General features: G+C 43.9%; 1 protein-coding gene across 2 annotated transcripts in view; it reads right to left on the reverse strand.

The window, feature by feature from the left end:
• Nucleotides 1-2686: 2686 nt before the first annotated feature.
• Nucleotides 2687-25639, reverse strand: part of LOC106609300 (potassium voltage-gated channel subfamily D member 2) — a 163121-nt gene continuing 140168 nt past the window's right edge. The window contains exons 3-7 of one of the 2 annotated variants that reach the window (XM_014207964.2): nt 15953-16115; nt 13755-13853; nt 12405-12500; nt 11832-12073; nt 2687-10780 (exon numbers count right to left, since the gene is read on the reverse strand). In XM_014207964.2, coding sequence (XP_014063439.1) covers nt 10603-10780; nt 11832-12073; nt 12405-12500; nt 13755-13853; nt 15953-16115 — 778 coding nt within the window. In that variant the 3' untranslated portion in view covers nt 2687-10602. The remainder of the gene's footprint in view (nt 10781-11831; nt 12074-12404; nt 12501-13754; nt 13854-15952; nt 16116-25639) is intronic. The other variant, XM_014207965.2, reaches the window with a different exon arrangement.

The raw sequence follows: 25639 nt of genomic DNA on the forward strand, positions 1-25639 counted from the left end.
TTTCTTGCTGGTCGCTGTCTCTCCCCTCCTCCCTGCCTCCTACGTCTATTCACTTATTCATCTTAGTGGGATACGTGTGTGTGTGTGTGTGTGTGTGTGTGTGTGTGTGTGTGTGTGTGTGTGTGTGTGTGTGTGTGTGTGTGTGTGTGTGTGTGTGTGAGAAAGAGAGAAACAGTGTGTACAGACAGTAAGCCTCTTCCTTCCTCACATACAGTATCAGTCAAAAGTTTGGATACACCTACTCATTCAAATGTTTTTCTTTATTTTTACTATTTTCTACATTGCAGAATAATAAGGAAGACTACAAAACTATGAAATAACACATATGGAAACATGTAGTAACCAAAAAAGTGTTAAACAAATCAAAATATATTCTATATTTTAGATTCTTTGAAGTAGCCACCTTTTGCCTTGATGACAGCTTTGCACACTCTTGGCATTCTCTCAACCAGCTTCACCTGGAATGCTTTTCCAACTGTCTTGAAGGAGTTCCCACATATGCTGAGCACTAAAAAAAAATTGCTTACATGTTTCCATATTATTCTACAATGTAGAAAATAGTAATAAATAAAGAAAAACCCTGGAATTTGTGGTGTGTCCAAACTTTTGGCTGGTACTGCAGATATATCAGGCCTAGATCCCTTTCCCTCTGTTCTTAGTCTCTGTCTAATTGATACAGATCTATGATATTTTGCTCTCTGAATTTAGTTTTGAATAACAGTAGAGAAGTCATGGAGAAGGGACTATCTCAATCCCACACTTTGGAGACAAGCGGGTCACTGCTTTAGGACAAATTCACAGTAGACATGGGGACAGAGGGATACAAACGCATACTCTCCCTCTGCTCCCTTTCTCTCACCCCTCCCTTTCTCTTTTCCCTCCCTTTCTCTCTCCCCTCCCTTTCTCTTTCCCCTCCCTTTCTCTTCCCCTCCCTTTCTCTTTTCCCTCCCTTTCTCTCTCCCCTCCCTTTCTCTTTCCCCTCCCTTTCTCTTCCCCTCCCTTTCTCTTTCCCCTCCCTTTCTCTCTCCCCTCCCTTTCTCTCTCCCCTCCCTTTCTCTTTCCCCCCCTTTCTCTCTCCCCTCCCCTTCTCTCTCGGTGTACAGTAAAAGGAGCCAGCGGCAGAAATAAAACCATTACCCTCTGACCCCTGTGTAAAAATAGCTGGGGCAGAAATAGTATTGGGCTGGCATGCTGTTTTGGTAAGTCCCGCTTCAGTTTTCCCCCTGATGCATGTCATCTGCAATGCACCCTGGGAAGCTGAGGGACCACACATCCTCCCAAAACATCTCAATTACTAACTCCCTGATGAGAAATATGCTAATACAGATAGACAAATGTGCGTGCACACACACAGATGTGCACATACACACACACACAGGCAAAGACAGACACACTCACACACACACAGGCCAACTCCCTTATGAGAAATATGCTAATACTTTCACAGTGCAGAGAGAAATTACCCTGGGAGATAGACTCTCCTGCTCCATATTGTATGGCTGAGATTGGACAAGACTGCACCCTCTCACCCCATCATGTCCCCACTCACAGCTATAGGACTATCATTATATAGTATCTTCAGAAAGTATAACACCCCTTGACTTTTTCCACATTTTGTTGTGTTACAAAGTGTGCTTAAAATGGATCTAATTGTCATATTTGGTCAACAATCTACACAAAATACTACATCATGTAAATTGTGCAACATTTGATTGTGCAACATGTGCCATTATTCTTTTCAAAATTCTTCAAGCTCTGTCAAATTGGTTGTTGATCCTCGCTAGACAACCATTTTCACGTCATGCCATAGATTTTCAAACAGATTTAAGTCAAAACTGTAACTCGGCCACTCAGGAACATTCACTGTCTTCTTGGTAAGCAACTCTAGTGTAGATTTGGCCTTGTGTTTTAGGTTATTGTCCTGCTGAAAGGTAAATTAATCTCCCAGTGTCTGGGGGAAAGCAGACTGAACCAGGTTTTCCTCTAGCCTATGCTTAGCTCCATTCCGTTTATTTTTTATCCTAAAACAACTCCTGAGTCCTTAACAATTACAAGCACACCCATAACATGATGCAGTGACCACAATGCTTGAAAATTATAAAATTCAGTTATGTGTTGTATTGGATTAGCCCCAAACAAAACACTTTGTATTCAGGACAAAAAGTGAATTGCTTTGCCACAGTTTTTGCATTATTACTTTAGTGCCTTGTTGCAAATAGGATGCATGTTTTGGATTTTTTTTTTCTGTACAGGCTTCCTTCTTTTCACTCTGTCAATTACTCTAGTATTGTGGAGTAACGTCAATGTTGTTGATCCATCTTCAGTTTTCTCCTGCAGCCATTAAACTTTGTAACTGTTTTAAAGTCACCATTGGCCTCATGGTGAAATCCCTGAGCGTTTTTTTCCCTCTCCGACAACTTATCCATTTTAAATTCAGCCTGCAACACAACAAAATGTGGAAAAAGTCAAGGGGTGTGAATATTTTCTGAAGGCACTGTACATTTTGTATCAACAGCAATATGTGTTCTTTGGTGCAGAAGATCTTACAGATAGACTAAAATATGTGGGTATACAACATAGCGTATAAGCAGAAATACAGTACATTATATTGGTCAGCAAAACAGACCGTACATTGACTTTGAAAACATCTAAATGTTGATGTCAAAAGAAGACAACCAGTCTTATATAAGTATTTTAATAGGACAATGATTTATTCTATTTACTCATAGACACTGCACCGGACTAAACAATTGAATTGTATTTTTTTAATATCTTTTCAATAATTCATATACAGTATTTTTGTCAACACAAGCTGTAACAGATCAAAAGTAATCGTCATATAATCATCCTTTTAATTTCTTCAATTTACATAATCTCATGTACAAGACCTAAGTACACTCCTTCACCCCTAAAAGTTTTTCACTTAGGCATGGAAACTGAAAGACAGAGGCTGTGTCCCAAATGGCACCCTACTCCCTATATAGGGCACTACTTTTGACCAGAGTCCTATGTGCCCTGATCAAAAGTAGTGCACTCTATAGGGAGTAGGGTACTATTTGGGATGCATCCAGAGACAACGCCTGTCCTTGTGCAACACTAAACCCAAAGTTCTCCATCAAACGCATGCATTTTCTCTTAGAAAAATATTAAGCCGGTTCTTAAAATGCGGTGGAGCAGAAGGCTAACTAAAATAAGATACTAGAACCTTCGGTGAAAATTATTTTTAAAAACGACTAAACCATGATGATTTTTACTACACCAAAGAACAATTTACAGCACATGTGTACTAGCAACAGTTGTAATTCTTTTTTTCTTTTTACATGAACAAAAAAAGACTGATTTTCAAATTCATTTGATATTTTAAAAAATATGTATTTGTGTTTCTCTATTGTCTCCCTCCCACTCCCTCTGCTCTCTGATACAAAGCATATCTTTACCAACAAACAAAAAAATTGTTGCATATGTCACATCATAGTCAAGCAGTGATGGTGAAGTGGACAGGTTTGGGGGCAGGTGGTGGGAAAGAGGCAGGGGTTGGAGCAGGGGGTGTGGCATTCGCTTCAGCAGTCTCAAGAGCCACGTTCAGTCCACCAACGTCAGCCATCTTGGAAAACGTAAAAGCGGAAAAGAAAAATATCCATCGTCATCTGAAACGACAAGTTCTCGATAAAACCTCCCGAGATCTCACAGCCGAGAAATAGAATATCGTTAAATCAGCTCACTGGATATTAAAGTCTCATTCAATGCATTTGCATTGATTTTGTTGTACTGATTTGGAATGGTTACAGGATTCCATCCCCGCCAAGCGCTGAGAGTGTTCTAGCTACGATGATAGCTGAGCCCTGTCAGTCACGACAAGATAGAATTATCATAGAGCGTCAGCTCAATAAACACTTTCAGTCAATCATGTTTGGTAAACTGGTACAGGAGCTTTCTTTACACTTTGAATTTCATTTTCCATACCAAACCCCCATTTGGTGATAAAGTATGGAGGCTTGTGTGGTACAAATCAGGAACAAAACAAACTTCATACTGTCTGTAGCAAACCAACATGCACTTCAAATGAACAGAGACCTTCAAAATAAAAGTCTAATCACAGTTTTATCCTCATATTCAGAAGAAAATCATCTTTGTATCAAAATGGAATGGACTCAAATATCTGTGTGTTCATATAAGACTTCTTCTATTCCCCTCAGTCAATCTGCTTTAGCATGTCCACGCTGCATAAAACAAGACAAAACACAACATTGGATTTTGGATAAACTCATCGATATATCTATAAAAACCTCAATAAACCCTCAATAAAAGAAACAATAAACCCATTTCGAGGTCAGGCATCATGTGGGTGCTGCTTTGAACGATAAACCACGACAAATGAAGTAGTCAACTCTGGTTGAGAGAGAAGGATAGTTTCAAAATGGCATCAAAGGTATTCAGTATTCACAATGGCCATTCGGTTAGAGAGGACAGGACGGACAGGAGAGGATCAATCATGTCTTTCATACGAGTAGGTACATAAGTAAGTCAGCTCTGAGAGAAAGGGAGAGTGTGATATGCTAGATCACCAATATATACAGCACACACACTGAGGACTCAACCCTTATTGCTCATGCTAATGTCACACATACACATACAGGTGAGAGCAATGGGGTCATACGCACACACACACACACACACACACACACACACACAAAGCCCTCCCCCACTCACAGTAGCCCTCCCTAAACAATTGATTCCCATTCAAAATCCTATTTTCCCTAACTCCTTACCCTTAACCCTAACCTTAACACTGACTTGCAATATACAGACAGAGCATAAAGTTGCAATAGGCCTGCTCAACCCAAGGTTTGATACCAGCACAAACAGAAACACTCTTAAACCAAACCTTAACCTGAACCCTAACCCTAAATGTAAACCTAACCCTAAACCTAACCCCTAAAATAGCCTTTTTCCTTGTGGGGACCGGCAAAATGTTTCCACTTGTCCGAATGTTCCTTGTTTTACTATCCTTGTGAGGACTTCTGTTCCCCACCAGAATAGTAAAACTAAAAACACACATACACAGGCACACACAAAACATAACCCTAACCCCAAACCCTAAACATAACCATTAAGCCTAAAATAGCATTTTAGCAAATTCAGGACATGAAAAAAGTCCTGACTTTTCAAAAATGTCCTTGTTTTCCTACCTTATCAGGCCATTCTGGTGAATTGTTAGGACATTGCGATCCTGATAAGGTTGGAAACCATGTACAGTCACACGCACACACTTTTCAATACTTTTTGGGGAGTACAAATGTATTACAATTCAAAATACTATTTTCCCTAACCCCTAACCTAACCCTAAGCCTTAACCAGAGTATGTGAGTGGAGTTGAGCGGTAGGAAATCCCGCTCACTGCTCATGGAGTTGTGCTTGCACACAGCTCCACGCCCTTTCCAACCGCTCCCATAAAAAATGCTCCTCTGTCACCGGAAAAGAAAAATGCTGCTCCAAATTCGCACCATTCATTAAAATCAAAACTTAGCCAACAACTATCTATTTTTGTGACTACCTGGACCTACTAATTGGTTTTGAAGTATTGAAACCAAACCATATGATTTGAATGAAAAGTATTATAATAAAAACGCAACGGTGAATGTAAGAAGTGCTCATCATTTCAAATAGACTATATGTCACATTAAACAGCATATAAACCAGTGTTGTGTTCGAGACAACCTAAAGCGAGATCGAGTCAAGACCAAGACCAGGAGGGTGACAAGGGGTCCGAGACCGAGTCAAGACCGAGATAAGAGCGTCTGCTAAATGACGTAAATGTAAATGTAAATGAGACCAGAAAAATGTGAGATCATGATTGCAATTTTGTCAAATCAACACCATAATAAGAGTTCAAAATGTCCAGTATTTCTGGGTTCATATTTCAGAACAACATGTGGATTCTTTAGACATTCAGAATAGTGAAGAAATGCATGTTGAGGAAAATAGAGACATATTACTAACCCAAACACAGTGGGGAACAATGGGCCTTCTAAGCCTTCAGACAAGTGCTAAGGATTTATAAAATAATTATTATAATAATATAATAACAATGATAATCATATTATTTTCAATGATGTTCTGATTTAATCTATTTCGTTTTTGTTGAAAAGGAAAGGGTTAACACTGAAGAGAAAAAGATCCAATCAGGATTTTCTTTGCTGGTCTCTGGGGAGATGAATCTAGCTAGCTAAGTCAGTCCTTGGCTATCAGAATCTAGATAAATGCATCCACCATTCAACTGTATTAGGGCAAGATTTTGGAGTGACAGTGGAATCAACCAATCACATTTTGACTTAATAGTTGGGACCGTTTTTTCCAAAATGTATGGAAACTTTTGCCTTCTTGACGGCCCAACAGGTCACTACGCAATAGCGAGCAGTAGTTTTCCCACGGTCTAGCTAGGTAGCATTTGTTGTCGGCTAGTTTGCAGCAGTTGTTATCAATTAATAGACACTGCAGTAAATAAAACCGAATGAAAACATCTGTCTTGTCCAGGACTGGAGTCTACACACCGGTGAGCTATAGCCAATCAGAGCTACAGTAAGCCTTTTAACAAGCCATTTTCCACACGGGCCTGCCATCATTCACTTTGAACTGGACTGTGTGTTTACCGGCAGATGCAACAGCGCGACATTATATCATTAGAACGCATTCGCCAAAAGCCACAAAACTGTAGTCTCCTCGTCCTTCTGCAGCTTGCCTGCCAATGCATGCTTGTCCCAACAAAGTACCCAAGCTAAGTGGTTAAAGTTGGCTAACTTGCTAGCTAGCTACTTCTAGACACAAATGAGAGAATACCTCACTCTGACCATTTTACTCAATGTAGCAGAGCTGGTTAGGCTGTTTACATGTTATCTAGAGTGTTCTTCACTAACTATTACTTTTTTTGTCTACGTTTACTGACACTGGTCATATTCAGCGGGTGTTGCACATTCGTAAATTCATCGGTTGTTTTCCACTCTGGCACACTCAGACGAGAGTGCTCTTAAATTGGAGGAGATAGCCAGAGTGAATTTGCAAACGCAAGAGATACAGTTGAAGTCGGAAGTTTACATACACTTAGGTCGGAGTCATTAACTTCTGACTTCAACTGTATGCTAACTGGATAACACTCGTTCAAGTTCTTGCTAGCTAACCAAATGACACATGCATCTCTAGCTATGTATAGCCACCGAAAAACAATACGAGGGGAAAAAGTCACTCATTATATTAATCATGCATTGAACCGCATCCATCTATTCTGCCAACAAGGCCTTAGAGTACGTCATGGAACGTTGAGTCAAATGTAAACTATTTCAAATCTCTTAGAAAGTTGGTTTTGTAGCATAAACTGGGAATTTTCTATTTTTGACTGATATTATGATTGTCTGTATGTTTTATATCTGCAAAGTAGTTAAAACCCTGTCATTTCCACTGCCATCGGTGCTAAACGTGAAATATTTTTTTGCAACTGGAGGAAATAGTTGTACATTTTGATTGGGAAATGCTTAATGGTTGTGTTTTGTATTCGTATGATTGGGACCTACTGGCTTATTATGTCCGAGTTTAAGGGCTGCTTATCCTTTATCACCATGCTGTGTGTGACTGCTGTCTTTCCATCGGCCCTAAGCAGTGGTGTAGTAGGTATACTCACATTTTGCTAAAAAGTTCCCAAACGGCCCACCCAGCGAAGGAATGACAACCTGTGTTTTATAGATTTTTCAGATTTTCACTCTCAAAATTTGAAAAAATACAAAAATGTAATGGCCTAAATTCACAACAATGCTTAAATTACATCAATCTGATTGGATGAGCCTGTGGACCTGGCTCCCCAGTAGGTGGTTCTGTCCACCCAGGCCCATCCATGTCTATGCCCCTGATGCAAGCAGCACATGATAATTGCGCATCAAAAATTGCCTACAAACCAACACTTGTGATTGTGTTGGCTACATTGTGCATGATGTCTGTATTGTACCACATAATTGATACATCGTGTACCTCCACTACACTACTTTGTTATGCACCAGTAGGGATTAAGCAGTCAGTATACGCAATGCCCACTGAAAAAAAGTGGGTACACGGCTTATACCTGCGAATAGCTTGGTATTACGGTTGCTGTCCTTTCAGAATCACGAACCTGTCACACACCGAAGGCCTATAGGTTCGCCACTGCGCAAACATGTCTATAATAGATATAAAGTCTGTTAACATACTGTATTAATGTTTCAAGAAAGGAGTGTATATTTGGCCTGGCGAAGCAGTTTTATGCGCTGATTGAATTTAAACTGATATTATTTGTTTTTTTACTTCGCTGGTCTCGGCTGGTCTCTGGAGAAATTTGAGTCCTCACTGTCCTAGACCGAGTCAAGACAGAATACAAATGTACCCGACACCGAGACAAGACCAAGACAGTCAATATGTGGTCTCGAGACCGGACTTGAGACTCGAGTACTACAACACTGATAAACACTCGAAATAGATCAGGAGCCAGACAGGGAGCCTAAGAAGGAACGGAAATGAAGTACTTAGGCTATATTATTCCAATTATTTCAAGGCTATAGGCTACAAAGAATTGCATTGTGAAGCATTTGCGAATGCGACACACTAGGCTGGTAGGAAGTCAGGAACATTAAGCGCTCAACATTTTGTTGTATTAAACCATTATAGTCTATAAATTGCGCATATCGGCTGTGACTTAGAATTAAATACAAATTAAACCAAAAATGACAGTTTAGCCAGAGTCTGTGCCTTCAGGGTCAGGTGCCTGGATAACAGGCCAGCAGCGGAGAATATCCTATCCGCGCTTCAGAGCCACTATGGATGTTAAACACCCTTTTGGCCACTCTTGCTAGGCTGGGCAGTTTTTTTTTCCGTTTTTTTTTCATAGGTAGGCCAAGGTAGACAGTTGTGTAAAGTACTTAAGAAGTTTTTGGGGGTATCTGTACTTTACCTTACAATTTCTATTTTTGACAACTTTCACTTTTACGAAAGACAATCAGGTACTTTTTAATCCATACATTTTCCCTGACACCCAAAGGTGCTCACTATATTTGTAATGCCGAGCAGGACAGGACTTTTACTCACTGATGACAATACGGTACTTTCCCACCACTGCCTAAAGGTTTTTAGGCAAAATAACCCAACCAAAACGAAAAGCTCCTTGAAAGTTGGAATATGCCAGGCCTATTGGGACAAAATCAAGTATGGTCTATTGTACCGATAATCAAGCAAAAATGAAGGAAACTTTTAAGAGATCTGATTTCTAGTTTATAAATACTTTGCTACAATGACACAATTAGCTACCCACACTTTCCTTTCTTTTAGCATGTGCACGTCATAAGTACACAATCATACTTTCGGGATATGTGTCTTTTCAGATTCCACAATGATTCTTTATTTGTGGACACATCACTGCACACTACATCACTGCACTCCCTCTTTTGCTCTAGGCCGTTGTTTTTGTAAGTCACCTTGATTTTGCAGCTGCCAGTAGCTAAAGAAAGGGGCTATAGCAGCACACAAGTAGACTAAACATGCATGCTTACCCGGGCATGCCCTGGGCTTGTGAAATGAGCGCTACTGGAGCAAAATTGGAGCGGGCAAGAAGGATGACGCTCCAGTCAAATTGAGCACGCTCCGCTACTCGCTACGCTCCAGCTCCGTTCCACTTCACTCGCATACTCTGCCCTTAACCTAACCTTAACCCTAACCTTAACCACAAACCTCTAACCCTAAACCTTAACTCCTAACCCTAACCTTAAACGTAATCCTAACCTTAACCCCAAACCATAAACCTAACCCTTAAGCCTAAAATAGAATTTTAACAAATTCAGTCCTGACTTTTCAAACATTTTCTAGTTTTCTTACCATGTCAGGACATTTTGGTGACTTGTCCGGACATTCTGGTCCTGATAAGGTAGGAAAATATGTACACACACATAGCACACACAGTGCATACACCCCCTTGCTCTCCTTTTTGTCAAAATATTTTAAATTACTTTTTCTTTTCTCTCCTACTCCACACATTTCAGAACATGGCAAATACACATCTGCTTTAGTCAAACTCACGGCCTTAACAAACAATAAAAACCAATACAAATTCCACCTCCCCCATTTCGGTTTTAAGACATCACATTTAAAGACACACAATATAGAAAAAATAGTAATGGTAAGTTTTCCCTTGAAGAGTGTTTGGAAGGAGTAGCTGCAGTTAGTTAGTTAGCTAGCCAGGTGGCTAAACGCTCTCCATTTGTGTGTCCGTTGTAAGGCGCCAATCTCAGTCGCCAAGGCAACGCAGTCTCTCCCCCACCAAAAAATCCAAGGCGGAGCTTTGTGTTGCAGCTTTACACTGCAACTTTATTTCACCACAAGAGCAGACGTGCAGTAGCTACGTGTAGGAAAACAAAAAGGGTCCTGCAGCCTAAACTGTCCCCCTTAACCACCACACCACACCTCCCCTTACCCTCCTGCAAACACGTTCTCTGATTGGAGCAGGGAAGGGTCTCTCTTCTCTATCTCTCTCTATCGCTCTCTCCGTGTTAGGGTTGCCATGGTGATGTGGTGGTGGTGGGGGGGGCGAGGGGCCTAGAGGGCGGACACTCTGACGATGTTGGCTTGTGAGTAGTCAGGGGAGGAGGCAGAGCCGTCGTCCTCGGGCGTGGTGACGGGCGGCGTGGGCAGCGTGATAACGGCTGCCGTGATGTAGGGCTGCTTGCAGTTCAGAGGCACCGTCTCCTCAAACTTAGCGTTCAGACTGGAGCGACTGGAGATGAGGTGGGGGGGAAGAGAGAAGAAGAAGAAGAAGTAAGGTGAAATAGACAGGGAAAGAGAGGATGGCCAGCCAGAGAGAAAGTGGTCCAGTGTTTAGTAACACAGAGAGATAAGACAACTGTCCATTCCATGGCCAGCGTTCCCAGACCAGACCAGTCGGACCACACATACACCGACACCATGTCACAGCTGGACATAGCCAGCATACCAACACACTGACTCACCATGGGAAGAGACTGGCACAGTGTGTGTTTGTGTGTGTGTGTGTGTGTGTGTGTGTGTGTGTGTGTGTGTGTGTGTGTGTGTGTGTGTGTGTGTGTGTGTGCGATGCTGCCATAGCAACCACTATGAATGCATATTTGTGTGTATATTATGTGGTCTATGAATATGTATTAAGTATGTGTGTGTGTGTGTGTGTGTGTGTGTGTGTGTGTGTGTTGTACCTGTTGTCGATCGGTCCTTCATTCTATTCGTTAATGTGTGTATGTGTGTGTATACAGTGTGTGTGTTTGTATACTGTTTAGTTTAGTTTATTAGGATCCCCATTAGATACTGCAGATGTAGCAGCTACTCTTCCTGGGGTCCAGATAAAACATACATACATACATACATACATACATACATACATACATACATACATACATACATACATACATACATACATACATACATACATACATACATACATACATACATACATACATACATACATACATACATACACATACATCACCAAGTACAGAACAGTTCTAGACAAGAACATTAAATACAAATAAATAAATACGTAAATAAAATAAATAATATGAAACTATGAGTTTTAGATGGATTTAAGGCCAATTTATTGTTAATTACCCATTCTGATACTGACTGTAATGCCCTGCTAAGAGTCTCAGTGAGCTCGCTCGTTGTAGGTGCTGATGTGTAGCGTGTGCAATCATCAGCATACATAGTACTTTTAGCTTCTTGTAAAACAAGTGGGAAATCATTTGGGAAAATAGAGAAGATACTGTTCATGTGTGGGTACACTGCATGTATGTCTGTACCTGTTAGTGATGGGTCTCTCTCTGATGTGGATGGTGCTCAGCTCCTGGATGCTGTTCCTATGCCCTCCAGTCATGTTGGAGTTGGGCACGTTGAAGCTCTTCCTCTTGTTGCGTCGCGAGCAGCACGACAGGCCTTGGGAGGAGGAGCCAGAGGAGAGGGAGGGGGAGTGAGGCGGGTGCTTCACCATGTGAACCTCCAGTAGGCTGGTCTCAAACGTTTGCTCATCCACAAACTCATGATTCTAAGAGAGTGGGGGAGGATGGAATGAGAGAGAGAGATAGAGACCACACATGTTACTTTTGTGGACAAGGATCGAGACAAAACACAAGTGCAGACTACGGCATCCATATTAGGAGTTTTGCCTGACATCTGACGACTTCCTAATATGGATACCGTACTATACTCTTCTAATCACATTTTATCGGTCACATACATGTGGTTAGTAGATTGCGGGTGTAGCGAAATGCTCATACTCTTAATTCATGGCTTCTGCTTCTTCATGAACATAGATAAACAGCAGTGGATATGTCTCCTATTCTCCACCACAGTCATTTGTAAAGCATTGTTCTTACCGTGGTCTTCTCCAGGCAGTGCAATAGGTGATTGTGGTGCGTATCGAACATGGGGTTGGCCTTGCACACCAGCGCCTGGCCTGCTGCCTTTGATGCCTTTTGGGCACAAAAACAAAGATGGACGCATATTAACACTTTAAACAGACTACAAAACATGTCCTTCCACGGGGTAGACAGCGGACCAACCAACCAGAGCAGGAGACAGAGAGGGACGGAGCTAATGCTCTCACAACGTTACTGCAACCTTCTGCTGTGGCACAGGAACATTATGAGAACATTAGGGTCTGTCCATCTCCATTGACCTCCCCCCTCCAAGCTCAATGTCCTCTCATGGGTTTTGATTAATCACTCAATGGTTCAAACTCAGCCTTTCAACAACAACAAAAACATTTCAACACGTCTGTTGTTGATGTGTATACTGGTAAGCCTATTTGTCCTGATGTTTGTGTCTGTCTTTCTGTTTTTCTGTTGGTCAGTGTCGACTCAAGCCTCATTTGACCCACGAGAGCCACCGTAGCCTTTCCATACCGGGCCGGATTCAATGAGACGCAGAGGAATGAACCAAGGAGAATGTCTATAAAATCCTGTTCTTCGGACATGTCGAATTTGGAACTCAGAACTTGGAACTTATGTGTGGGACACCGTCCTCCAATAAGCTTCACTTTGCGTCACTTTGACTCCGCCCCCGCATGTGGCGTCGGTCGCTGGCTGATGACATGCATCTCATTCCTCCATGTGATGGCGATCCATGACGCGTTCTGATGATGTCATACCCATAGCCTTGCTAAAACGTGGGCAATCCAAAATGCACGTGAGAAAAAAAATAAACACATGGAAATGAAATAGCAGATAAAGGAGAAGAAGAAGAAGAAGATGAAGAGCAGAGAAGTAGAGATGAGGGTGGTTGCAGAGAGACCCGTTTCACCATTCGAAGGTGACGGGAGGCAGTTCTCTTCCCCCCACCCCCACCTTGTGGCTAAGCCTCATGGATTGGATGCACTGACACCGGTGAGGAGCGGTAGTATGAACCACAGCCATTCACCCCCAGTTCCATTAGTTGGCACCAGAGCCCCAGTGCAGTCTTGGTGGGGGTGAGAGAGAGAATAAGAGAGAGAGAGAGTGGTGGTGGTCGAGGGTGAAAAGTGACGTTAGAGAGGTGGGACACCATGGAAGACGTAACAGCTCTGAATGAGAGAGAGGGGAACGGGGCGTCCCCTTGTCCCCATCCCCCAATCGGGTTTTCAGCATGCACTAACCGGCATCTCACGGACCCCCCCCACCAAAATAAAAAAATAAAATAAAATAGAAAAAAATTTAAATCAAAAGAACACCACTCGGATCCACGGTTACCTCGTCGATGAGGTCACTCAGCAGCCCGTTGCTTTTATACTGCAAATAAGCGTTAGTCCCTCCACTCTTCCTCGCGGTAATTCTACCAAGCTTGGTTTTCTGTTTGTGAACAAAACCACACGTGCATTTAGCCTGCCACTGAATGTGTGCGTGAGTGAGTGTGAGTGTGAGAGTGTGTGTGAGTGTGTGTGTAAATGAGTGTGAGTGAGTGAGTGTGTGAGCATAAAAAACAGAAAGCCATACCACTTTTGCACGCCTCTAGAAACAGCGGAGAGACCCATTGCTCTTGAAAGACTATAAATATGTTCTCCAGTAATACATGTAAATTCCAAGTCTGTAAATCCCACTATCTGACAGTGGCTAGATGAAAACCATGTATTGCAGCTGTATTCATCTAAGGCCACTCTCTTTTATGGTGAATGTTGGTGAATAAAATAACTTGGTGTCCACTATGCACAGACAGGCACATGCATGCACCAGCATTGCCCCCTTATCTGAGATATCTACTGCAGCCCTCATCCTCCACATACAACACCCGTTCTGCCAGTCACATTCTGTTAAAGGTCCCCAGAGCACACACATCCCTGGGTCGCTCCTCTTTTTCAGTTCGCTGCAGCTAGCGACTGGAACGAGCTGCAACAAACACTCAAACTGGACAGTTTTATCTCCACCTCTTCATTCAAAGACTCAGTCTTGGACACTCTTCCTGACAGTTGTGGCTGCTTTGCGTGATATATATTTTAATTTCATAAAATTAAAAATTTTTCAAATATCCCAGCCCCTGTCCCCGCAGGAGGCTTTTTGCCTTTTGGTAGACAGTCATTGTAAATAAGAATTTGTTCTTATCTGACTTGCCTAGTTAAATAAAGGTTAAATAAAATGAAATAGAGCAACACACAGCAAGGTTCAGTAGCACACACACAAGCTATCCCTGTATCTCTGTCTAACATCCATGTTTCCAGTCAAACCCCAGAGCTCAGTCATCATCCCTCTGAAATGGAAAAACAGATTGTTGTTCTTGGGAGGGAGCTACTTACTGGATGCTCAACAGGGGCAAGAGTTATCTTCCTTCTCTCCCTCTCCCTCTCTCTCTCTCATTCTCTCCTTCCCTCTCTCCCACCATTCTCTCTCTCTCGCTCCCTATCTTTCCACCCCTTTCCTCGTTTCTCTGTCTGTCTGTCTGTCTGTCTGTCTGTCTGTCTGTCTGTCTGTCTGTCTGTCTGTCTGTCTGTCTGTCTGTCTGTCTGTCTGTCTGTCTGTCTGTCTGTCTGTCTGTCTGTCTGTCTGTCTGTCTGTCTGTCTGTCTGTCTGTCTGTCTGTCTGTCTGTCTGTCTGTCTGTCTGTCTGTCTGTCTGTCTGTCTGTCTCCTGTGTGGATTTAGTGTTCTAATTTAAAGTCCCACTCCAGTCTACTTTTCACATCATTTAACACCTGATTTACTTAACAAAAGGCACATCTCAATAAGTGGTCCAGGTAAGTCACGACACAAGTGTGTGTGTCGGGGGGGAGGTCCATGACATCACAAAGTCATCATCAGACCAATTCCTTGAAGTTTGCAGTTGTGTCTAAAAAACACTATTTTGCTCAAAACACTTTTTTTTTACCCTTTAGTGCGTACACTTTTACTGTATTCATACTTGGGATATAGCTTTTCAAAAGGAAAAGTAATAAAATCACTGGAGGACGTCTTTAACAGTGAGGGAGTAACCGTGAATTATCATGTAATATGATATGTGTGCATTGTGTAGCCCACTCCTTTTCACATAGAGACGTCTCTGTGTTGCTCTAATTATTGATGTGGAAGTCGGGGTGGTCCCGTATGGCCCATTACGGTTAATATATCACAGGAAGGACACACACACACACACACACACACACACAAAAAACACAAAAGCCTGGTAATCTTCCATGTGCTCTCCAACACACTCTGTCCCCCCCCCAACAACTCACTCTCTGCTGTTTCCATCTCTGCTGGAGTGTGTGTACAGTATATATCTGTGCATAGCAGCATGTTTGCGAGTTCCATTCCATTCTCGGGACACACACAGACATCGCTTACAGCGAGTGATTTTTCTCTCTGGGTCATTGCCGCAACCACATACAGCTCTGTTGGACCCTTCCAGGTCAGGGTTCATGACCTTTATGGCCCAAGACCTATGGTGTCACGGCAGGCGTGAGGGTGGGACATTGTTGGGTACCTTTTGGGCGCGTCTCTTGTCTGCCCGCTGGCTCTGGTGGTAAATGCGGCTGAAGTTGGACACGATGACGGGCACAGGCAGGGCGATGACCAACACACCGCTCAGAGAACAGACAGAACCAACGATCTTCCCTACAATGGTCTTAGGAACCATGTCTCCATATCTGTACAGAGAAAAAAAGAGAGAGAGAGAGAGAGAGAGAGAGAGAGAGAGAGAGAGAGAGAGAGAGAGAAAGTTAGAGAGAAATAGAGAGAGAAATATATATAGAGAGAAAGAGAGAGTGAGGGAGAGAGAAAGAGAGAGAGAAAAATAGAAAGAGAGAGAGAAATATAGAGAAATAGAGAGAGAAGGAGAGAGGGAAGCAACACTGTGAGCATATAGGACCCATCGTCAATCAGAAGACCAACACACTTACTCAACATTGAGTGTGTCATTTTAGAGAACATTCAACCATTTCCTAGTAGGCCATTCACTGTCTTGTCATGGTCATCTTTACCATGCACAGATTATAATGGGTAACCCCAGATACAGTACACTATACAACCACTTGAAGGCACTAGAGAGCCATGGAGCACCCACCCCTGGCCAGCACATTATACATGATGGAAGATACTGTAGATATTAAATGTTATGATTATGACTTATTTTATGTTTGCTGTAGTGTTGGCATATAATGCATTACCCCGTGGTAAATACTTTTAGGACATTTCTAAGCGGAAAACTTCTGAAAAGGAAGAACCCAGTTTATTTAAAAGTCCAAAAGGACACAGAAAATGCCAAGCACAAACCATCTCTCTGGTGAACGGTCTCTTGGCCTAGTTTATTTTCTGCTATATCATCCTCCCTTTCCCCTCCTCCCTCTTTATTCCCCCCTCTTTAAAAACATGTCTCATTCATTATTGGACACCACCACAATCCCCCCCTTTCCTTTTCACCCTCTCATCCAGCCTATTCCCCCTCGCTGTACTCCCATCGTTAGACACAGGGAAGCCCGAGTGGGAACACAAAGTACCGGAGTGTTTCTTTTGGAAGTGCTGGAATGTTCTTCAGATCGAGCCTAATGACAGAGTAGCACATTCACAAACAAACAGAGAGCCTCTAAACCATCTGTAGGCTAACGTGGATAGAGCTATATCATAGCACTGAGTGTGTTTTTCTTTCTCCGCCTTTCTCCCTCTTTCTCACCCCAGAGCTGTTAAAATGTGCTTAGTTAGGGATTTGGGTGAAGGTTTTGGCCTCTAGATACTGGGCTGCACTCACAAATGCTAACTAACGAACATGCACACACAGACACACACACACACATATACACACATACACGCAGCTGCAGTTGCGCACGCTCGCACACACACACACACACACACACACACACACACACACACACACACACACACACACACACACACACACACACACACACACACACACACACACTCCTCTGCATGGCCCTCCAGAAGCCCTCTCTGTCAGTAAATGGGGTTTCATCAGTCTCAGGGGTTTCAGTAAATCCCACCACCGTCTGTCTGCCCTCCGCTCAGTGAGTCAGCCCACCGATTTACAACCACGGCAACCCCTGAAACCATGGCAACACACCCTCACAGCCGGACCTGGAGATCTTCAATACACACAGAGATTCCTGTTTGATGAGTGATGTGATTACCGCACGATCCTGAGGGTCAGTGTCGGCTGCTTTGGATATGAGTTTGAATATGAGTTTGTAAGAGCAGTATACAGTTGAAGTCGGAACTTTACATACACCTTAGACAAATACATTTAAACTCAGTCTTTCACAATTCCTGACATTTAATCCTATTAAAAATTCCCTGTCTTAGGTCAGTTAGGATCACCACTATATTTTAAGAATGCGAAATGTCAGAATAATAGTAGAGAGACAGCTCCTGACAAAACTGGTGTAACCGAGTCAGGTTTGTAGGCCTCCTTGCTCGCACACACTTTTTCAGTTCTGACCACAAATTTTCTATAGGGTTGAGGTCAGGGCTTTGTGATGGCCACTCCAATACCTTGACTTTGTTGTCCTTAAGCCATTTTGCCACAACTTTGGAAGTATGCTTGGGGTCATTGTCCATTTGGAAGACCCATTTGCGAGCAAGCTTTAACTTCCTGACTGATGTCTTGAGATGTCGCTTCAATATATCCACATAATTTTCCTACCTCATGATGCCATCTATTTTGTGAAGTACACCAGTCCCTCCTGCAGCAAAGCACTCCCACAACATGATGCTGCCACCCCGTGCTTCACGGTTGGGATGGTGTTCTTCGGCTTGCAAGCCTTCCCCTTTTTCTCCCAAACATAACGACGGTCATTATGGCCAAACAGGGCATTTCTCCAAAAAGTACGATCTTTGTCCCCATCTGCAGTTGCAAACCATAGTCTGGCTTTTTTATGCCAGTTTTGGAGCAGTGGCTTCTTCCTTGCTGAGTAGCCTTTCAGGTTATGTCTATATAGGACTCGTTTTACTGTGGATATAGATACTTTTGTACCTGTTTCCTCCAGCATCTTCACAAGGTCCTTTGCTGTTGTTCTGGGATTGATTTGCACTTTTCACACTAAAAGTACGTTCATCTCTAGGAGAAAGAACACGTCTCCTTCCTGAGCGGTATGACAGCTGTGTGGTCCTATGGTGTTTATACTTGCGTTCTATTGTTTGTACAGATGAACGTGGTACCTTCAGGTGTTTGGAAATTGCTGCCAAGGATGAACCAGACTTGTGGAGGTCTACAATTTGTTTTCTGAGGTCTTGGCTGATTTCTTTTGATTTTCCCATGATTTCAAGCAAAGAGGCACTGAGTTTGAAGGTAGGCCTTGAAATACATCCACAGGTACACCTCCAATTTACATTTTAGTCATTTAGCAGACGCTCTTATCCAGAGCAACTTACAGTAGTGAATACATACATTTCAATTTCATTTCATGCTTTTTAAAATATTTATTTTTTGTATTGGCCCCCCGTCGGAATCAAACCCACAACCCTGGCATTGCACACGCCATGCTGGCATTGCAAACACCATGCTCTACCAACTGGAGCCACAGGGAAGACCTGGGATGTCAATTAGCCTAACAGAAGCTTCTAAAACCATGACAACATTTTCTGGAATTTTCCAAGCTGTTTAAAGGCATAGTTAACTTAGTGTATGTAAACTTCTGACCCACTGGAATTGTGATACAGTGAATTATAAGTGAAATAATCTGTCTGTAAATAATTGCTGGAAAAATTACTTGTGTCATACACAAAGTAGATGTCCTAACTGATTTGCCAAAACGATGGTTTGTTAACAAGAAATTGTGGAGTGGTTGAAAAGCAAGTTTTAATTAATAACTCCAACCTAAGTGTATGTAAACTTCTGACTTCAACTGTATGAGCTCAAAGTGTGGTTCGATCCCTCCAATTGTCCCACCTCCTTAAGGTATGAATTTGAATAGGAGTATATAGTAGGCCTACTCCCCCTTCAGATACAAGTTGGAGTTTAGATATGAGTTTTAGATATGCATATTAGATATGGGTATGAGTTTATAACACCCTTATTTTAATCATATCTGTAACTGTTAGAGTATGAGCTTTAGATACGAGTCTGGTATGAGTTTTAGATACGAGTCTGGTATGAGTTTTAGACATGAGCATGGATATGAGTTAATTTTAGATATGTGTTATTCGGTATATGGGTATGAGTTTTAGATATGAGTTATTGGGTATATGGGTATGAGTTTTAGATATGAGTTATTGGGTATATGGGTATGAGTTTTAGATATGGGTAGGAGTTTTACATATGAGTAATTGGGTATATGGGTATGACTTTTAGATATGAGTAATTGGGTATATGGGTATGAGTTTTAGATATTAGTTATTGGGTATATGGGTATGGCTTTTAGATATGAGTAATTGGGTATATGGGTATGGCTTTTAGATATGAGTAATTGGGTATATGGGTATGGCTTTTAGATATGAGTAATTGGGTATATGGGTATGGCTTTTAGATATGAGTAATTGGGTATATGGGTATGGCTTTTAGATATGAGTAATTGGGTATATGGGTATGACTTTTAGATATGAGTAATTGGGTATATGGGTATGACTTTTAGATATGAGTAATTGGGTATATGGGTATGACTTTTAGATATGAGTAATTGGGTATATGGGTATGACTTTTAGATATGAGTAATTGGGTGTATGTATCTCTGTATGACTTTTAGATATGAGTTCTATTACAAGTGTATCTCCTTGTGAATGTAATTTAATTACCAAGAAGAGCTGCAGGGCTCATCTACTCAGCACATGAAAGACTGTACCATAATTACACACATACAAAGGAGTAAGATTCTCCCATTACGTTACTGTAATTAACCATGAAGAGAGATAGAAGAAGGGGGGGAGGAGGGGAGATGGAAAGGAAGAGAGAGAGGGAGGGTAATGGAGAGAGAGAGGGAGAGGTAGAGAGAAAGAGAGAGCGGGATAGGGGATACCTAGTTAGTTGCACAACTGAATGCATTCAACTGAAATATGTCTCCCGCATTTAACTTAACCCTCTGAATCAGAGAGGTGCGGGGGTCTGCCTTAAATGATGTCATCGGCGCTCAGGGAGCAGTTGTTGTTGGGGGTTAACTGCCTTGCTCAAGGGCTCTCCCAACGCTAGAGAGGGAGAGCGAGATAAAGAGGGATGGAAAGAGAGGGGTATAGATAGAGAGAGAGGGGAGAGGGACGGAGATATATACTGAATACAGTATATATATATATATATACTGCTCAAAAAAATAAAGGGAACACTAAAATAACACATCCTAGATCTGAATGAATGAAATAATCTTATTAAATACTTTTTTCTTTACATAGTTGAATGTGCTGACAACAAAATCACACAAAAATAATCAATGGAAATCCAATTTATCAACCCATGGAGGTCTGGATTTGGAGTCACACTCAAAATGAAAGTGGAAAACCACACTACAGGCTGATCCAACTTTGATGTAATGTCCTTAAAACAAGTCAAAATGAGGCTCAGTAGTGTGTGTGGCCTCCACGTGCCTGTATGACCTCCCTACAACGCCTGGGCATGCTCCTGATGAGGTGGCGGATGGTCTCCTGAGGGATCTCCTCCCAGACCTGGACTAAAGCATCCGCCAACTCCTGGACAGTCTGTGGTGCAACATGCTGTTGGTGGATGGAGCGAGACATAATGTCCCAGATGTGCTCAATTGGATTCAGGTCTGGGGAACGGGCGGGCCAGTCCATAGCATCAATGCCTTCCTCTTGCAGGAACTGCTGACACACTCCAGCCACATGAGGTCTAGCATTGTTTGCATTAGGAGGAACCCAGGGCCAACCGCACCAGCATATGGTCTCACAAGGGGTCTGAGGATCTCATCTCGGTACCTAATGGCAGTCAGGCTACCTCTGGCGAGCACATGGAGGGCTGTGCGACCCCCCAAAGAAATGCCACCCACACCATGACTGACCCACCGCCAAACCGGTCATGCTGGAGGATGTTGCAGGCAGCAGAACGTTCTCCACGGCGTCTCCAGACTGTCACGTCTGTCACATGTGCTCAGTGTGAACCTGCTTCATCTGTGAAGAGCACAGGGCGCCAGTGGCGAATTTGCCAATCTTGGTGTTCTCTGGCAAATGCCAAACGTCCTGCACGGTGTTGGGCTGTAAGCACAACCCCCACCTGTGGACGTCGGGCCCTCATACCACCCTCATGGAGTCTGTTTCTGACCGTTTGAGCAGACACATGCACATTTGTGGCCTGCTGGAGGTCATTTTGCAGGGCTCTGGCAGTGCTCCTCCTGCTCCTCCTTGCACAAAGGCAGAGGTAGCGGTCCTGCTGCTGGGTTGTTTCCCTCCTATGGCCTCCTCCACGTCTCCTGATGTACTGGCCTGTCTCCTGGTAGTGCCTCCATGCTCTGGACACTACGCTGACAGACATAGCAAACCTTCTTGCCACAGCTCGCATTGATGTGCCATCCTGGATGAGCTGCACTACCTGAGCCACTTGTGTGGGTTGTAGACTCCGTCTCATGCTACCACTAGAGTGAAAGCACCGGCAGCATTCAAAAGTGACCAAAACATCAGCCAGGAAGCATAAGAACTGAGAAGTGGTCTGTGGTCACCACCTGCCGAACCACTCCTTTATTGGGGGTGTCTTGCTAATTGCCTATAATTTCCACCTGTTGTCTATTCCATTTGCACAACAGCATGTGAAATGTATTGTCAATCAGTGTTGCTTCCTAAGTGGACAGTTTGATTTCACAGAAGTGTGATTGACTTGGAGTTACATTGTGTTGTTTAAGTGTTCCCTTTATTTTTTTGAGCAGTGTATATTTATAGAGAGAGAGAGGGAGAGAGAAAGAGAGAGAGACTGGAGGGCAGAAGATAGGGAGGCATAAATAGAGGAGAGAGCCGACAGCATGGGTACTGTCTGTGTCTGTAACCCCCCGTCCCTCCTGTCAAGGTGCCACAGTTGTCTTGGACATCCAGAACAGACCGCAGTAGCAGTGTCCTTCCCCTCCCTCCTCCTTCTCTCACCCCTCCTCCATCTCTCTTCCTCCTGTGTCTGTACTAAGGTAGCATCCCTCCTGTTTTCTGGCAGCTTGCCATGCCTTTATAAGGACCACTAGGATTTGTCCTATCCTTACCACACAATGTATTCTTTAGAGAGACCTCCACCACTCCAGAACACAAGAACTACAGAGGACATGATCGGAGCCAGACAAAGGCCCCTGCCTAAGGTCTAATATGGGCTAATTAGATGTGTATCCATTCTGAATGTGTATCAGCCGCCCACTCTGTGATAACATAGCTTTGTACATAATGAATGACTAATGCTTGATTACCTGCTTACAATGAGTCCCCGCTTCTCTGCTCCTCTGCTCTAAGCTCAATGGATGAATCAGATAGGTTCGATATTACAGTGCTATGTGTGTGTGTGTGTGTGTGTGTGTGTGTGTGTGTGTGTGTGTGTTGGCTCTAATCTCCCCCCTCTCTCTGTTCGCTGTCTCTGCTCACTGTCTCTCTGCTCTCTGTCTCTCTCTGCTCTCTGTCTCTCTCTGTTCCCGGTCTCTCTCTGTTCCCGGTCTCTCTCTGTTCCCGGTCTCTCTCTGCTCTCTGTCTCTCTCTGTTCCCTGTCTCTCTCTGCTCTCTGTCTCTCTCTGCTCTCTGTCTCTCTCTGTTCCCGGTCTCTCTCTGTTCCCGGTCTCTCTCTGTTCCCGGTCTCTCTCTGCTCTCTGTCTCTCTCTGTTCCCTGTCTCTCTCTGCTCTCTGTCTCTCTCTGTTCCCTGTCTCTCTCTGCTCTCTGTCTCTCTCTGTTCCCTGTCTCTCTCTGCTCTCTGTCTCTCTCTGTTCCCGGTCTCTCTCTGTTCCCGGTCTCTCTCTGTTCCCGGTCTCTCTCTGTTCCCGGTCTCTCTCTGTTCTCTGTCTCTCTCTGCTCTCTGTCTCTCTCTGTTCCCTGTCTCTCTCTGCTCTCTGTCTCTCTCTGCTCTCTGTCTCTCTCTGTTCCCTGTCTCTCTCTGCTCTCTGTCTCTCTCTGTTCCCTGTCTCTCTCTGCTCTCTGTCTCTCTCTGCTCTCTGTGTCTCTCTGTTCCCTGTCTCTCTCTGCTCTCTGTGTCTCTCTGTTCCCTGTCTCTCTCTGTTCCCTGTCTCTCTCTGCTCTCTGTGTCTCTCTGTTCCCTGTCTCTCTCTGCTCTCTGTGTCTCTCTGTTCCCTGTCTCTCTCTGCTCTCTGTCTCTCTCTGTTCCCGGTCTCTCTCTGCTCTCTGTGTCTCTCTGTTCCCTGTCTCTCTCTGCTCTCTGTCTCTCTCTGTTCCCTGTCTCTCTCTGCTCTCTGTCTCTCTCTGCTCTCTGTGTCTCTCTGTTCCCTGTCTCTCTCTGCTCTCTGTCTCTCTCTGTTCCCTGTCTCTCTCTGTTCCCTGTCTCTCTCTGCTCTCTGTCTCTCTCTGTTCCCTGTCTCTCTCTGCTCTCTGTCTCTCTCTGCTCTCTGTGTCTCTCTGTTCCCTGTCTCTCTCTGTTCCCTGTCTCTCTCTGCTCTCTGTCTCTGTTCCCTGTTTCTTTCCGCTCTCTGTCTCTCTCTGTTCCCTGTCTCTCTCTGTTCCCTGTCTCTCTCCGCTCCCCGTCTCTCTCTGTTCCCTGTCTCTCTCTGCTCTCTGTCTCTCTCTGCTCTCTGTCTCTGTTCCCTGTTTCTTTCCGCTCTCTGTCTCTCTGTTCCCTGTCTCTCTCTGTTCCCTGTCTCTCTCCGCTCCCCGTCTCGCTCCGCTCCCCGTCTCTCTCCGCTCCCCGTCTCTCTCCGCTCCCCGTCTCTCTCCGCTCCCCGTCTCTCTCCGCTCCCCGTCTCTCTCCGTTCCCCGTCTCTCTCTGTTCCCTGTCTCTCTCTGTTCCCTGTCTCTCTCTGTTCCCTGTCTCTCTCTGTTCCCTGTCTCTCTCTGTTCCCTGTCTCTCTCTGTTCCCTGTCTCTCTCTGTTCCCTGTCTCTCTCTGTTCCCCGTCTCTCTCTGCCGCAATTCAATATGACAGTGTGCCAATTAACCCCGCAACCCTGGCGGTTTTAACGACAGTGCAGTGACAAGTAGACAGGCGGATGGGCGGACAGACAGCCACGCTAACACAGGGGTGACGGATCAGCGCTGCGCTGGCTGCCGCGCCAGAGGACAGGCTCTAGCCCTTTACCGTTTTCAACCAACAAAAGCTGTTTACTGACTGAGAGGACAGAGGAGAGAGGATTAGAGGAAAGGAGAAATGGACGACAAGGGGGAGGTGAATGGGACTGGACTGGCTGTGCGCGTGGTGGTGCTTTAATGAGGTAAACACAAAGGAAAACACAGAAAGGTGACCACGCGCACTCTAGTGAAGGGCACTGTCACATTGCGTATGACTCAGAGAAGATAGAGGTAAAGTGTATGAAATTAGAAGAGGTGGACTAATGAGCACACACACACACACACACACACACACACACACACACACACACACACACACACACACACACACACACACACACACACACACACACACACACACACACACACACACACACACACACACACACACAAAGGCAAGGTCAAGAGTAATCTCCTTCCATTTTCTTGAGTGGTGGGTCGAGGGTGCAGCTCAAGGTTTAGGGCAGAGACGAGGGAGATCGCTCAATGACCCTAAGTTTGCCTGTCACCTTGCCGACCGCACCCCCATTACCCACCAATCAGGAAACGAAACAGGTCATCAAAATATGCCCAATAATGCCCCTGAGAGCTCTCTGAAATACGACTAGACACAGACTCCAAAGTTAGCTCCCTGTCTCTACAAGGATGGAGTGAGAGAGAGAGAGAGAGGGAGAAAGAGAGAGAGAGAGAGGGAACAGTCGTAAGCAGAAATCAAGGAGAGACAACGACAAACACACTTCCTGTATAGACTAATCCTGGAGCTCAAGTCTCAAACACCTACCTCATCAACGCCTCCACAACACTACCCACAACTCTCCTCCTATCCTCTCCCCAACCTCTCTCTTCATCTCCTCTCGTCTCTTCCCCTCTCCTCTCCACTTGTATGTTTCATTCTCTCTCCTCTCCTCCCTGTAACAGTGTGAGGGTGATTTTGCTCTATTTTCTGTGAAAGGCAAATTTAATCCTTCCATTGTTTTATGCAGCTGCACTCTGTTTGATGCTTTTACAGCTGTTATCATATTACGTC

Source organism: Salmo salar, chromosome ssa07 (genome assembly GCF_905237065.1).
Source record: "Salmo salar chromosome ssa07, Ssal_v3.1, whole genome shotgun sequence".
Classification (NCBI taxonomy): Eukaryota; Metazoa; Chordata; class Actinopteri; order Salmoniformes; family Salmonidae; genus Salmo; species Salmo salar.